At 34.2% G+C, this 17,489-nt stretch overlaps 1 protein-coding gene across 14 annotated transcripts in view; it reads left to right on the top strand.

Moving 5' to 3' along the window:
* Positions 1-17,489, top strand: part of RAB28 (RAB28, member RAS oncogene family) — a 303,321-nt gene that overhangs the window by 73,797 nt on the left and 212,035 nt on the right. Inside the window, exon 1 of one of the 14 annotated variants that reach the window (XM_078367518.1) lies at positions 2,883-3,137. The exons of the other annotated variants lie outside the window; for them this stretch is intronic. Within the exon in view, the coding sequence (XP_078223644.1) occupies positions 3,041-3,137 (97 nt within the window). The 5' untranslated portion in view covers positions 2,883-3,040. Of the gene's footprint in view, positions 1-2,882; positions 3,138-17,489 lie in introns of those variants that run through there. 14 annotated transcript variants of the gene reach the window in all.

Genomic DNA, 17,489 nt, shown 5'->3' on the forward strand with positions numbered 1-17,489 from the left:
GGTGGCCCGCCTCTGTAATGGCCAACTCTCTCTGTTATGGTGGGTTGCCTCGGCAATGGCAAGCTTCCTCAGCAATGGCCGACTTCCTCCATAGGGGTGGAGTGCCTGGGTACTGGCGGACACCCCTCCTCCACCGAGCTGCACCATCCTGGGTTCAGCTGTGATTGCCGTGAAACTCTCAACCCTGAGCGTTTCCAATTGAGGTTTTTTTTGTTTGTTTTTGTGGGGGTGGGACTCGCTGAGCTTGATCACCTGGCTCCCTGCCTCAGAGCCTTTTTTTTTTTTTTTTTAAGTTGAATGGTTGACTCTCTCCTAGGTGTTCCAGTTGCTTGCTGAAAGGGTGCCGGGATTAGTGTGATTTCCCGTGCGGCAACCCACTGCGCCGGCTGGAACAACGGCACTGCCTGTGAATCTCCTGGCCAGCTTAAAAGGGCAACCAGACCAGTGTATTTTGTATGGAGAGCCACCACACTGCGGCACCGGCAAAATAGCTGCAGTGGCTAAAACAGCTGTGCTGGCGACCTGTAGGGCTCCTCTGCCTAGGAATCTCCTGGTCTGTGGGCGATAAAGATCCGTCTTGAAATGCAGCGTCCACTCACCCTCTGCCCTTTCACTGGGAGCTGCAATCCTGAGCTGCTCCTAAAAGGGCCACCTTGGATCTTGGGTCTATAGTTTTTTAAATTTACTGTGTATTTTTTATATGCTGATAGCTTTCTTTTACCCCTTTTTGGTATAAATTCATGTGTTTATGTTTCAGCTTCACGGATCATACTGCACCCATGATATTTAGTTTATGGAGTTTAATTTTAAATAAGAAGCACAATGTGCTATATGTGTTTCAAAGTTAAAGTGTATCATTTAGTAATATTCCCCAGCAAAAGAAAAACTGCTAGTTTTAAATCAGATATTCTTAGATAGGAATTTTGGCTATGTTCGTCTCCTCCCAATTGAGAAAATTTGCAGTTGATCTTCTAGCACAAGTCATTTACTTCTGAAGTATGCTTTTAAATTCTCATTAGGAGACAAAGATACTGTATGCAAAAATATTGGATCTTTTAAAAATAAATACCTGAATGTGGAGTTTAAAAATCTTTGAGAGTGATTATTAAATTTTGTTCTAGAATTTTATGTAATTTGGCAATAACCAAAATAAATAAATAAATAAGTACAAAGTGACCAGTTTATTTTTTACTGAAACAAAACAAAATGGTGGGTATCTGAAAACCAACAAAAAAACTAGTTAGTATTGTTAAAATGTATTAACTGAATATATCCACTTTAGTTTCTGTAAGAAAAATATTCTTTGGTTAAAAATGGACATCAAAGTTGATTGGTATAATTTTGTTTTTTTCCTTTTTCCAAATTCCTCCCTACCACTGTCATTTATTGCAATTTTTTGCAATGGAGATGTTTCAAGCCTAGAGTATTTCTAGGTTTGAAATTAAGCTCCTTCTTCAAGATTTTTTTCTTTTTATGCACTGTTGTTTACCAATCACTTTACTCTATTTTGAAAAGAATTTATGAAAATTGATTAAATGTTGTATTTAATCTTAGATTGAGGAATGAATTATTACTCTTTCAAAAGTGGTTTTCTGTTAGGAATGTCTTTACTTGTAACTTTTCCTTAAGTAGATCTTTTTTTTTTTGAGATGGAGTTTCACTCTTTTCGCCCAGCCTAGAGTACAATGGTGCAATCTCGGCTCACCGCAACCTCCGCCTCCCAGGTTCAAGTGATTCTCCTTCCTCAGCCTCCTGAGTAGCTGGGATTATAGGCATGCACCACTACGCTTAGCTAATTTTGTATTTTTAGTAGAGATGGGGTTGCTATATATTGGTCAGGCTGGTCTCGAACTCCCAACCTCAGGCAATCTGCGTGACTTGGCCCCTCAGAGTGCTGGGATTACACGCGTGAGCCACTGTGCCCAGCCAACTTGATGCATTATTTTTTTAGAGGAAGCATTTTCTTGCACAGTTGTCTTATTATTTATTTCTTAGTTTATTGTCATATTGAACTAGCACCATCTGAGAGTTTGTTACGTTACTGTTTAATATTAAAATCTAAGGGATATTTTATAATTTAGACAATAGTTTCATTTTTATGGGAATTTAAAAACTTTTCAAAAAATTAACTTGGCTAAATGCATTTTGATTATACATGCATAACTATATGTTGGAATTTTATTTTGTTCTTATGTATTATAAACATTTGCACATCTTAATTTTTCTAGGATTTTAAAGTATTCATTCATTTATTTACTCATTCTTGATGGCCTTTTTTATACCAAGCACAATAGTAGGAGAGAGAGTATGATAGCTTTAACTTAAAGTGATGTACTTGGTACACAGAGTACTTTACAGGAGAAAGTGGGCAGGAAAGATTTTACAGCATAGATAATACTGAATCAGAATTTTAAGCAATATGCAGAAATATGCCAGAAAGAGAAGGGTGAGAAAGGACAGTCTAAGAATGAATAAAACTGCGGAAGTTAGCAAATAGTCTGGAATATAAGGGGACTTCACAGCATTTTGTGACAGCTGGAACAGAGTGCAAAGCAGGAAGTATTCAGAAGTAGACAAAATAGTTTAAGGAGTTTGGATTTTCTCACAAGATCTGTAGAAGGCCACTAAAGGTTTTAGAGCCAGAGGTATAGACACAAGACAGCAAACTTTGGCTCACAACCTGTTTTTGTATGACCCACTATCTAAGAATGGTTTTTACATTTTTTAATCGTTGGAGAAAAAGTTAAAAAGTATGATAATTTATGACACCTGAAAATTATATGAAACTCAAAATTAAATGTCTATAGTTTTATAGGAATAGAGCCACACTTATCTGTTTCTATCTTTCCTAGGACTGCTTTTTCACTACAAATGCAGAAGTCAGTAGTTGCTTCAAAGACTGTACAAGCCAGGGGCTGGGCACAGTGGCTCATGCCTGTAATCCCAGCACTTTGACAGGCTGAGGGGTGTGGATCACCAGAGCTCAGGAGTTCAAGACCAGCCGGGGCCACATGGCAAAACCCCTTTTCTACAAAATATTATGAAAATTAGCCTGATACAGTGGCACGTGCCTGTGTTCCCGCTACTTGAGAGGCTGAGGCGAGAGGATTACTTGGAACTGGGAGGCAAAGGCTGCAGTGAGTGAGTGGTGATCATGCCGTTGCACTTCTGCTTGTGAGACAGCATGAGACCCTGTTTCAAAACTAATAATAATATAAGACCCAGAAAGTTTAAAATATTTACTATCTGGGCCCCTACAGAAAATGTTTGCTGACATCTGGTCTAAATATGTCAATTAAAATAGATAAATAATGTCATTGGATAGAAAAGCAAGACCTGACCACTATATACTATCTATAAAAATCCACTTTAAATATGAAGATCTAGATAGCTTAGAAGTAGAAGCATGGGAAAAGGAATAATTTGCAAAGACTAATAAAAAAAAAGTTGAAGTAACTATATTAACATGAGAAACAAGAAATTTAGTAGAGATAAGGGAGGACACTACATAATGATCAAAGGGTCAAGTCACAAAAAGGTATAACAATTCTAAACCCAGGAGAACTTGCACAAAGCAAAAACTTATAGAAGAGAAACATTAAATAAACACATCTACCATTGAAGCTGAGGTTTCAACAATCCTCTTATCAATGTCTACATGTTTTATCAGTAACTAGTGGAACATGTAGAGAATCAGTAGGAATATAGAAGGCATGAGCAACATCAATCAGCTAGACCTACTAGGTATAGAATGTTCCATCTGACAACAGAAGAATACTTGCTTTCATGTGTAAATGAAATTTATCATGATAGACCATATTTTTGCCTATAAAATGAACATTAACAAATTAAAACAAATTTAATATGTTCATTGACAGTAATGGAATTAAACTATAAATCAGTAACAGAAAAAAATATTTATAATATTCTCAAATATTAAGAATTTGAACAACTCCTAAATAGCCTGTGGGTCAAAGAGGAAATACATTGAATTGAACAAAAATAAAAATACTACACTAAAAAATTGATGGAATGCTGATAATGCAGTATTTAGCATTCATTAGTATGTTTAGCATTCATTATTACATGCTTATATTTGAAAAAAAATTTTCAAAATCAGTGACCTAATGAAAAAAAATTTTCAAAATCAGTGACCTAAGTTTCCATCTTAAGAACATAGAAGATGAAAGGAAAATTAATCCCAAAATGAGCAGAAAAAGAAAAAAGTAAAGGTAAGAGAAGAAATTTAAAAAATAGAGAAATTAGTGAAATCAAAAGCTGATTCTTTGAAAAGATAATGAAGCTGATAAACCTCTAGTCAAAATGACAGTAAAAAAGAGAGATGATGCAAATTACACTGTCAGGAATGAAAGAAATCACTACAAATTCTTAGGCATTAAAGGGAGTGTAAGTGAATATTATGAAAATATTTACTTCCATTGCCTGAAAATTTAGATTAAATGAACAAATTCCTTTAAAGACAGAACTAAGTTCACTCTAGAAATAATCTGAATGCTTCTGCATTTATGAAAAAAATTGAATTCATAATTTGAAATGTTTCCACAAAGAATTCTACAAAGAATACTATGGATCCAGATGGTTTTGCTTGTGGATTCTACCAAACATGTATGGAATGAATTATACTAATTGTATTTAAACTTTTCCAGAAAACCAAAGGTGTTGGACTACCTTCCAACTTATTTATGACACCAATATAATAATTTATTAAAATCAGATGAAGACACTGTAAGAAAACTGCAGACCAGTGTTGCTCATGAACATAGATATGAAAAATTCCTTTACAAAATATTAACAAATTGAATCAAGCAATAAATATTTACAAAGGATACTATATTTTGACTAAGTGGAGTTTATTCTGGAAATGCAGTGCTGGTGTAATATCTGAAATTATTTAATGTAACTTACCATATCAGTAAGCTAAATAAGCCATATGGTGATCTCAATAGAAACATAAAGAACATTTGATAAAATTCAGCATCCATTTCTAATTAATAAAGGTCTCAGGAAACTAGGAATGAGAAAATGACAAGAAACTTATTCAAATTCATAAATGGCATCTGTGAAAACCCTACACTTAATGATGAAATAGTGAATTTGCTTTCCACCTAAGATTAGGTACAAGGTAAGGAAATCCATTTCTACTACTATTCAACACTATTCTTAAGGTCCTAGCTGTTACAAAACTGCAAGAAAAAGGTATATAAAACATACAAATTGAAAAGGAAGAAGTAAAACTACAGAATTATCAAATGATTAAACAAGACCTAAATGAAAGACAGCAAATACCATTTTCAAGGATACAAAGACTCGGTATTATGAAGGTGTCAGTTCTCTTCAGATCGATTTATCTATTCAGCATAATTTCAATCAAAACTCTAAATGGTATTTGTGTCTGGTATGTAAGCAAACTGCTTCTAAAATGTATTGAGAAGATTAAAAATCCAAGAATAAGAATATGCTTCTGAGAAGCATTTATCATGACAGTTATCAAGATTTACTTGCAACAGCTCTTATAAAGACAATAGGGAATTCATCCAAGTAAACAGGATCGAGACACTGGAAACAAATCATCACATGAGTAGAACTTGGATATTATAGTGGAGATGGTGTAGAAGATCTTTGAAAAAAAAAAAAAGAATGGTTAATAAGTAGTCCTAGGATAGCTGTTTATTTTTGTAGAGAAAAAGAAAATGGCTGTTACTATGCACAAAAATCAGTTCCAAATAGATTAAGGGCTACAGTGTTAATGGTACAACTTTACAGAATAAAACAAAAAAGGATATCTTTCCTAATTTAGAGTATGGAAGGGTTTCTTAAGCAAGACATAAGTGCTAAATTTAAATATTGGCTATGTTAACTACAGAAGATAAACATTTGTTTCTATGAAATGATGCAGTAAAGAAGTAAAGACAAGCCGTAAACTGGGAGAAGGTATGCATAATACAAATAACTGAAAAAGACTGGTATACTTTTTAAAATCTACAAGAAAAAGGCCATTCATTAAAAAAAAGGACATAAAACACAAATAGAAATTCTATGGAAGAAGAAAGACATATAAAAATAAGTGCAGTCTCATTGCTAATCAAGGAATGCAAAATAAGAACACGAGATGCTTATGCTTTCTAGATTGGCACAGATCTAGAGGCCTAAGAATAACAAGTGGTAGATAATGCCTATCTACAGGAACTCATATTCACTACTAGATGGATTATAAATTGGCACAGCTACTTTGAAAACAATTTGACATTCTATAAATTTGAACATGCATAGATTTTGATTTAGCAGTTCTACTCTGCTATGTATCTTAGACAGCTAGGCATATTATCAGCTGACATGTACTAAGTAAGAATATTCATGGCTTTGTTGTTAGTGTCTAACAGTTGGGAACAACTTGTGTTCATCAATTGGAGGAAATATTTGTATATTGTGATTTATACAAAGCTGTGTTATATGGTAGTAAAAATGAATGAACTATATATACTTAATTGAGATGACATGGATGAAGCAATATACGTGAAAAATGCTGGAGGTAGATGACTACACATATGAAGAGAAAGCAGTGAGGTAGCTCATAATACAGACTCTGGAGCTAGACTGCCTTGCAGCTGAGTTGTGGCTCCATCACTTACTAGATGTGTGCCTGTATATAAAGTATTTTATCCCTTTCTCTGCACCTCACTTTTCTCATCTGTCAGATTATGTTTGTAGTGAGGATTAAGTGATTTAATACATGTTAAGTGCCTGTAGAACAGTGTGATGGTGTACAATTACAGTTCTTACTACTCTGAATTCTGTTGTGATTGGGCAGTTTTCTGTTTACTCTTTACTTTGTTGTTACTTCAATTAATGTTCTATCATTCCCCATCTCCCAATATGGCTAATTATAATATATGGTCATTGTTGGTAATGGAAAATCTAAAGAAGAATTTAATAACCATAAATATAACTGCCTAATTGAGGCAATCTTACTGTGGCTTGTGTACTTCGTGAGATGCCAGGGTATACCAATGTCTAGGAAAGACAAATACACTTCTTTTTAATGCAATTGTATGTATGAATGGTATAAGTGAATTTGGGCCTTATTTTATCTACCTAGTATGTAGAAATTTGCAGATGAACCTCTATAGCACTGTGCCAGTCTGAAATTGTCTTATAGGAGTTCCTGTTGTAAATGCCCAAAACATGAATAAAATAAAAAGACAGTTTATTAATTTTCCAGGATTTTTAGGCTTTTGATATGTTGGCAAATTCTGATCTTCATGATTGAAATATGCACAGATGTTATACAAGCAACAAAAGTTGTAGACAGCCACAAATATAGAAAGATTTACTGACTAAATAGTGCTTTTAGAGCTATTATTTCCTCTAACCTGAGGCAAGAGGAGAAATATTTATGCATTATCTATTACTAGAAAGGATTTAGGTAACCTAAGTGATGAAATGGAGGAATTAATGTGAATTCTTTCTTACTCCTTCCTCTGTCTTGATACTGGCTGCTATTGGTGTTGTTTTTGTGACTCCTTGGTGTTACAAAGATTATTATGCCGTTAGAATCCTTATAGGTTGGTTTGTGGATATGTATGTGATTGTACACTATAAACACAATACAATTTGAGTAGGAAAATCTTGCAGCAATATGTAAAATATTTGGAAGTGCTGGAAAATTCCTAGAAACAAAGAAATTAACAAATGAAGACGTGGCAGAGTCAGGTGAGAATAATTAAAGAGAAAATCCACAAGTTTCATGACATGTTAGGATAGGTCACAAGAAAACGATTTGATGATTTAAAGGATTAATAGCAGTAATTGGAAGAAATAATAAAACCATGAATAAATATTACAACGGTGACCTTTCTTGATGATCATATAAGAAATTAGATTTGAAGAGAAGAATGTCATATTGTTATTTTAATTTTAGTAGGACTTTTATTATAGTTGGTAGGAATATATGTTAGTAGATTTAAATTTAAATTTTAATAGAAACTTTTATACAGTACGTATATAGTATGTATATAGTTTAAAGCGTAAGTATTCCCAGGTCACAGTAGAGCACTGCTAGCACACCAGAGCCAAGCAGGTGCCTTTATCCATCTCCTTCTAACCTCAGAAGTAACTGTTATCCATAGTCTTGATCTTTTTCTTGGTTTTCTTTTTCTTTTTGTAGTATGTGTAGACATCATCAAATAATGTTGTTATGCCATTTAAAGTTTTTACATATATGCAATTATATATGTGTAGTCCTTTGCATGTTGCCTTCACCAACCTTTGTGAGATCCATTCTTACTGTGGTGTGAAAATGTAGTTGATTAATTTTCAGTCACTGTGTAGTGTTCCTGTAAAATGTAGGGATACATATTATTTTAGACATAGCTGATCATTTGTATTTATTTCAAGAGCCTAAAAAGATTTCTCTTCACATAACAAATACTTTGTGAGTAGTTGTTTTATTATGCAATTTTTTGGCTGTTAATTTGTTCATTTTTATTTTTAGCTGCATGTAACAAAAGAACCAAATAAGCATAAGCTAACAGTAGCAAGCTTATTTATTATCTCAGAATATTTGATTTCGTAAAGTCTTAATTTCCGTATCTCAAAACCCTCATGAAATGTTTAAAGGAGAATCCTAACCTAAGGCAAATGTTTGGAATGAATATGGCAGATGTCCTTAATATACAAAGTGCTTATACAAATTGATAAACACTTAAAACCCAGTTTACAAAGTGAAAAAGAAGAGACATCTTATAAAGAAATATAGAAACTACTATACGGGAAAATAGCTAAACTGCATTGAGGTCTTTACATTTATACTAGAAACAAAAGTAGTTCCTTTGATGACACCTTTTTTCTTCATCTCTTTGTGGAACACATGGATTTTCCAGGCAGTAATATTTGTAAGAAGGTTGGTTTAAGAATCTACTCAGTCAAAGTCAAGTTCTGGTAATTTCTTATTTTCTTGCATTAGCAGTTCTTCTAATACGGCATGATTTACTGTGTCATCATGGAAAGACAGCATTAGAGAGTGTACATGGCAGGGTAAAATTAAACACATGCTCACAATCAAATTAATGTATTTCATCTGTCTTCAACTAATAACAATCTGTCATGTTATCTATCTGAGTAGGGGCATAAACAGTTTATTTTGTGTTTGGAGTAACTTCCTGGAGGTAGTTAATGTGACAAGCAGTTTGTTTGAATTGAGTATAACCAGATCAACACTCAAGATGTTTCCTTGATAACCTAAAAATTACTGTGAAAATCTGCGCAAGTGCTATATTTATATTTTGCTTTTGCTTCTTTTAAGTTAGTGACATTTTTTGCTATAATTTCACTGAGAATACTCTGTTCTTGCCATTATGTATGGACTGAGGGGCAAAAATAGTTTATATTTTTAATTTTTTCCCATTGACAGCAAGTAGACAATAATAATATAATTAATTGCCATATAATATATTCCCTTTTTAAAATGCATGGAGTAACATTCTGATTTCAGTGAAAAAGTCCTGTTCATTATAGAGTATGTTCTTACAGCATGTTGAAAAATAAATACTTGGGAAACTAGGAACATTGTAAAGCCTCAGGCCAGTATAATATAGATACTCTTATAAAGTGCTTTAGCATTTTAAAATGATACTTAAAACTTTACAACATTTAGTGTGATCAGTAGCTCTGATCTGTGAAATGTGCAGAGCTGATACAAATGTATCAGTAGCTCTGATACATTTGATATGTCTAGTTTAAAAAAATATTTATTGGCCAGGCACGGTGGCTCACACTTATAATCCCAGCACTTTGGGAGGCCAAGGTAGGTGGATCATGAGGTCAAGAGATAGAGACCATCCTGGTCAACATGGTTAAACACCATCTCTACTAAAAATATAAAAATTAGCTGGGCATGGTGGCACACACCTGTAGTCCTACCTACTCGGGCGACCGAGGCAGGAGAATTGCATGAACCCAGGAGGCGAAGGTTGCAATGAGCCGAGATCGTGCCATTGCACTCCACCCTGGGTAACAACAGCGAAACTCTGTCTCCAAAAATATATATATATATATATATTACATTTAATAGTATATCTTTTAAGACTTTTCTCTCCTTTGTTACCAGTAATCATATAGGTAGATATAGAGGAGATTTGGGGTAAGGAATCTTGAATGCCAGTAAACAAATAGTACCTAAAAAGAAAAGTAATTGTATACTTGGCTATCTGCATTTGTGTGTGTGTGTGTGTGTGTGTGTCTGTTTTCGAAGTCAAAGTGTATACATAATTTTAAGCACGTGAATCAAATTTAATAAATTATTAAGGGAAATTTGCTTTTTATGTTTGGGCTAATTATGGATCATTTTAAAACTATGTAATTTCACAACTTGTACATACAACTGCAAGTTCTTTGTAAATAACTGTATAATCAAGTGATAAGACAAAGCATATCTTTTGTTCTATAATGCTTAAGGGCTGGTTTTTATGATTTATTGTTACTAATTCTTTTAATATATTAATACATGTGAAGTCAGCTATATAACAGTGCACATTTTTAAAGTAATGATTATTTAAAATTTGTCTTTATCATTTTAATAAAGAATCTAAGTAAAATTTAGACTGTTAAGTGACTGTTAATTCAGTCCCTAAAGTTGATGTTCTTTCTTCTTTGAGAACCTCCCGCTGGATTTGAATCAGATAACATAGTTCTAATTATGATGCTACTGATGACTAGATTTGAGACTTTGGCTAAGTCAGTCTAAACCTCAGTTTTGTGTGTGTGTGTGTGTGTGTGTGTGTGTGTGTGTGTGTGTGTGTGAAGTTAGAATAATGCTAACCCATTTGCCAAGATTGTTATGAGGCTCCAGAGGTTTTTGTAAATTTTGAAACAGAGTTATATTGGTTCAGAAGTCTCTTAAAGTGGTTTCTCTGCTTCTGTTTTTTGTCCTCAGACATCCTTTCTCCTCATGGCAGCTAGAGTCATTTTTTCAAAATGCAAAGTCATATTGTGTTGTTGGTTATAGCCTTTCAATGGTTTCCCATTGCTGTATTTGAGTACTATCCTTATTATACTATAGCTACTATTCTTGCTTATTATGCTTCTTTGTTTTCCCCAATTGTACTTAGTCTTTTTCCTCTTCCAGGTTTCGTCCCTGTCCCAAAGACTAAATCAACTTTTTTCTCCAACTACCGCTTAACTAGGTTTGTTTTATTCTTACCCTTTAGATTAGGGGTTCCCAGCTGCATGGGCCATGGACTGGTATTGTTCCATGGCCTGTTAGGAACCCAGCCACACAGCAGGAGGTGAGCAGTGGGTAGTGAGCTTTACTGCCTGGGCTTTGCCTCCTGTCAAATCAGCAGCAGCATTAGATTCTTATAGGAACACGAACCCTATTATGGATAGCACATGCGAGAGATCTAGGTTATGTGTTCCTTAGGAGAATCTAATGCCTGATGATCTGAAGTGAAACAGTTTTATCCCAAAATTATGCCCCACCCCCACCATCTCAATCTCTGGAAAAATTGTCTTCTATGAAACTAGTCCCTTGTGCTTAAAAGGTGGGGTCTGCTGCTTTAGATCTCAGATCAAAGAGGCCTGTCCTATATAACATTGTCATTGCTATCCTGATTTTCTGTTCCGCTCTTTCACTCTGTTACTCTCTTATCTGGTCACCTCTTCCACTTTCAGCTTATGATAATTGTAGTAATTGACTCATTTATTTACATGTTTACTCACTTATTCTTTCTGCCTCACTAATGTGAGGATAAAGATAATGCCTATATTGCTCCCTCATTTATCCTTGGTGCTTATTAGCATAGTACTTGACATATAATAGGTGGTCAAATTTATTGAATAAATTTGAAGTATTGTTTTACCTCTTTTAAAGAAGTGCATGGACTATTTTTTTTGTAGCCTGTGATTTTATAGCTCTACAGTTAATCTGAATAAATTTTTGATTAAAGTACAGAAATGTAGTGACTTTAAGGAGGAAAAATAATCAGCTGCATGTATATAATAGGTATAAAACTTGCCATCTTTGATTTTTAAAGTTATGATTTAGTTAATTATTTACATATACAGGATGGCTAAACAGAAGAAAATGTCATAATCAGAAAATCTATAGGAGACTAACATTTTTTATCATTTAAAATTTTCTTTTGAATAGTTTCTAAATTTAGAACAAAGAGTTTTCAGTCTGTGTAGTCAATGAAAGTACTTTAAATCCAACAAGGAAACATTTAAGGTTTGCTAATATGTCACTTGTAAGAATTTTCTTTTTGTGCATATATATATATATATATATATGTATGTATATATTTTCCCCCCTTCAGTAGGCCTGATTATGTGAGATAAGTTAGGTGAAAAGTGTATCTGTGTAGATGACCACCTCTCTACACATAAACTTCTTAACACATACACAATCCTTAAGCCTAAGCCCTGTTGACCTCACTAGCTTTTGGTAGCCAGGTTCTTTCAGATGCTTTTGCACATATTTCTTTTGAAAGGAATGTACATCCCCTCTATCCTTAAGGCTATCTGACTAATTTTTTCTCCTCCTTCAGTATGTAACTGAAGCATCACTTTCTCCGTGGTATTGTACCTATCATCCCTAAGCAGTTGTAGAAATTTCCTTTCTCTGTACTGCTGTTGTAGATTGTCTTATATAGATCTTTGTTACTCTCCTGCTTTCAGGATTTCATTATATAGCATCTTTTTATTTGTGTCCCTCTTAGCCTTCCCAGCTTTTAGCACTACATGAATAGTTGGTGAGTAAATGAATGCAGGGACATATCACAGTGACACTAGCTAATACTTGTTGAGTATATGCCCGTCACATACAGTATCTTGCCATGTGTTAGTCATTGCTTTTTGTGTATGTATTCATCATATCCACTATAGAAACCTTATGAGATAGGTACTATTATTGTTCTCATTTTATAGATGAGAAAACTGAGCAAAAGAGATTAAGTGACTTGTCCCTAGGTCCTGTGGAGATTAACAGAACAGGAAATCAAATTCAGGCAATTTGGCTTCTAGAGTATATTCTTTTTCTTTCCTTCTTCTTTTCTTTTTTTTGGTCTTTATTTTTAATTAATTATTTGGACAAAAATTGCATATATCTATTGTGTACAGCATTATGTTTTGAAATATGTCTACATTGTGTAATGGCTTAAGCCAATGAACATATGTTTTATATCATATACTTACCACTTTTTTTGTGGCGAGAGCATTGAAAAATCTATTCTCTTAGCAACTTCCAAGAATATAATAATTATTTTTTTGTGGTGAGAACACTTAAAATCTATTCTCTTAGCAACTATCAAGAATATAGTACCTTATTATTAACAAGAGATTACAAGTGCTGGGCAGGTTATGGAGGAAATATAACACTTGCACACTGTTGGAGAGTGTGTTCTTTATCACCATGCCATACTCTTTCCACATGAATCTGTGAATAACTGAAGAACTATAACTATATTCAGCCCAAGATTCTTCTAAATTTACCTAATGCAAAGTCGAGAAATTGTATGGGACAAGATCTTGTTTATAATCTGTCATCTCTGGATCAGTAAAATAATAACAGAGGTCTTCTCTTGGGATATGAAAAAATTTTGCTGTTAGGACATTTTCTTTATAAAGATATTTGACATAATGTAATTTTAATCAGAATTGTTTACTATTTAATACCATAAATTTCTTGTTACTCATCAAATCTGTCTCTATATCCTAGTATATAGGCCACTTGATCCTGGAAGTTATCCAAGTGAAATTTTGAACCGTCGCATAAATTTAGGGAGTTAGTGTTCCACTAGAATCAACAGGGCAAAATGAAGGCTAAAAGTCACCACTTTAGATTCAGAATTTTAACTTGTTGCTTCTGAATCAAAGCGGTAAACCTCAATGAAATTAAAATAAACATGGTACTAAAATAGCTATACATGAAGTGATGTATATGTTCAATTTGCTTTCAAATAATCTGAGACTGGTGGTATGCATGAAATAGGATTGGTCATGACTTGACAATTATTGAGACTAAGTGATGGGTACTTCAAGAGTCATTCTACTATTTTGTATAAATTTGAAATTTTCCATTGAAGTATTTCAGAGTGATGGATTATCAGAAACTGTAGCTTTGGAAAGGTATTTTTTTAAATTGTGGTTAAAAAACAAAATTTACCATCTCAACATTTTAAGTGTACAGCTCAGTAGTGTTAATGTAGTCACATTGTTGTGTACAACTGATTTTCAGAACTTTATCATCTTGCAAATCTGAAGCTCTGTAGCCATTAAACAATAACTTCCCTTTTTTCTCTTCCCGCATCCCCTGGTGACCACCGTTCTACTTTCTGTCTCTATGAATTTGACTACTTCAGTTACCTCATCACAGTGGAATCATATGATATTTGCATTTGGTGACTTGCTTGTTTCACTTAACCTAATGCCCTCAGGGTTCATCCATGTTGTAGCATGTGACAGGATTTCCTTTTTTTAAGGCTATATAATATTCCATTGCATATATGCACAGCATTTCGTTTATCCAGTCATTCATCAAAGAACATTTGGATACCTTCCACCTGTTACGACTAGTGCTGCTGTAAACTTGGATGTACAAATATCTCTTCAATACTCTGCATTCAGTTCTTTGGGATATATACCCAGAAGTTGGACTGCTGGATCATACAATAGTTCTATTTTTAACTTTCTCAGAAACCCCCATACAGTTTTCTGTACCAGAAGCACCACTTTACAGTCCACCAACATATACTAGTGTTCCAATTTCTCCACATCCTTGTCATCCTTTGTTTTTAAAATTTATCCACCTTGATGGTACAGTAATATTTCTTTGTGGTTTTGATTTGCATTTCTTTTATAATATATTATCTCTGAAGAAATATCTATTCAAGCCTTTTGCTTTTTTTTTTTTTTTTGGTAAATTGTGTTTTTTTTGTTGAGTTTAGGAGTTATTTATATATTCTAGATACTAACCTTTTGTCACATATATGGTTTGCAAATGTCTTCTCCCATTTTGTAGGTTGTGTCTTCATTCTGTTGATTATGTGCTTTGATGCACAAAAGTTTTTAAGTTTGATGTGGCCCTATTAGTCTGTTTTTTCTTTTGTTTCTCTGCTTTGGTGTCATGTTCAAGAAATCACCACCAAGTCCAATGACATGAAGCTTTTTCCCTGTATTTTATTCCAGGAGTTTTATCGTTTTTGGTCATATGTTAAGGTCTTTAATTCACTTTGAGTTAATTTTTGTGTGTGGTGTAAGATAAGGATCCAATTTCATTCTTTTGCATGTGGAAATCCAGTTTTCCAAACATAATTTGTTGAAGAGATTGTCCTTTACCCCATTGATTTGTCTTGGCCTCCTTATGGAAGATCATTTGGTGTTGTATATAAGGTTTATTGCTGGGTTTTCTATTCTATTTGGAAGACTACATTTTTAACCAATAAAATGTTGCTCTTCATTAGCATTTCTTTTATGGTGTATCCAACTCTCCAAGTAAATCTTTCTGTCTGAAAGCAGATATGTTAGAATAATACCACATTTGTTAAAAGATCTTAGAAAATACTGAAGGATAGTGATGGGTGAAAATTGAAACTGGGAGTTCTTGGGTTATCAATTTTATAATTTGACATGGGGAAAATTAGGGAGGAAAAATGACCAGATCTCTTAACAATTTTTGTACTAAGTGGACAGTGTCTTTAGAAGCACATATACTTTCTGGCATTCAAAATTGGTGGTGCTAGGCCAAGGTGGGCAGATCATGAGGTCAGAAGATCGAGACCATCCTGGCCAACATGGTGAAACTCTGTCTCTACTAAAAAATACAAAAAAATTAGCTGGGTATGGTGGTGTACACCTGTATTCCCAGCTACTTGGGAGGATGAGGCAGAAGAATCACTTGAACCCAGGAGGCAGAAGTTGCAGTGAGCCGAGATTACGCCATTACACTCCACCCTGGTGACAGAGTGAGACTCTGTCTTAAAAAAAAAAAAGTGGTGATGCTATCTTTTCAGAATTGTATTTTCATTCCAGTCAAATTATTCACTCCATACAAATAAATTTTTTTAAATTGAGGAATCAATCATGTTGAAAACATGTATTTTTTCCTTTAATTCTTCACAGACAACTATTTTTCTCCCCTCCCTTCCTTCCTTCCTTCCTTCCTTCCTTCCTTCCTTCCTTCCTTCCTTCCTTCCTTCCTTCCTTCCCTCTCTCTCTCTCTTTCTTTCTTTCTCTCTCTTTCTTAATTATAGTTTAAGTTGTGGGGTCCATGTGCAGAATGTGCAGATTTGTTACTTAGGTATACACATGCCATGGTGGTTTGCTGCATCTATCATCCCATTATCTACATTAGGTATTTCTCCTAATGCTATCCTTCCCCTAACCCTCCACCCCCCAACAGGCCCCAGTGTGTGACATACCTATCTCTGTGTCCCTGTTGTTCAACTCCTACTTATGAGTGGGAACATGTGGTGTTTGGTTTTCTGTTCTTGTGTTAGTTTGCTGAGAATGATGGCTTCCAGCTTCATTGATGTCCCTGCAAAGGACATGAACTCATCCTTTTTTATGGCTGCATAGTATTCTGTGGTGTGTATGTACCACATTTTCTTTATCCAGTCTGTCATTGATGGGCATTTGGGTTGGTTCCAAGTCTTTCTAATTGTGAACAGTGCTGCTGTAAACATACATGTGCATGTGTCTTTATAGTAGAATGATTTATAGTCCTTTGGGTATATACCCAGTAATGGGATTGCTGGGTCAAGTGGTATTTCTAGTTCTAGATCCTTGAGGAATTGCCACACTGTCTTCCACAATGGTTGAACAAATTTACACTCCCATCAACAGTGTAAAACCATTCCTATTTCTCCACATCCTCTCCAGCTTCTGTTGTTTCCTGACTTTTTAATGATCACCATTCTAACTGGCATGAGATGATATCCCAGTGTGGTTTCGATTTGCATTTCTCTAATGATCAGTGATGATTGGCTTTTTTTCATATGTTTGTTGGCTGCATAAATGTTTTTTTGAGAAGGACAGACAGCTATTTTCTTCAGAGTTCTCTGTTAAGGAGAATCTACCAAATGCCAAAAGATGATATATTCAAACCATCTGTACTTTATCTAAATGTGTAGCAAACCTCCATACTGTATAATTGCTTCTCATACTTCAAGATTGCTTTCCTTGTATCTTCAAATAAAATGTACTGACAATGAGGAATACATTTTTGTTTTTGTACTATTTTCCATATATCACTTGAGCCATTAAATTGGCAGCAGTAATAACATTTCTCCAATGGTACATGGTTTGTTAATATTTTTCTCTAGTAAGTAAAAATGTAAAATAGGCTTCACAATTTATAATTAAGTTTAATGTAATTTTATGATTGATTACATATGATGACCAAAATAACAGAGACAATTATAATGCTTAGATTTTCATTGTTTTGCTAATCATAACTTCATACTATCTTTTCTTTA

The sequence above is a fragment of the Callithrix jacchus genome, chromosome 3 (assembly GCF_049354715.1).
Source record: "Callithrix jacchus isolate 240 chromosome 3, calJac240_pri, whole genome shotgun sequence".
NCBI lineage: Eukaryota > Metazoa > Chordata > Mammalia > Primates > Cebidae > Callithrix > Callithrix jacchus.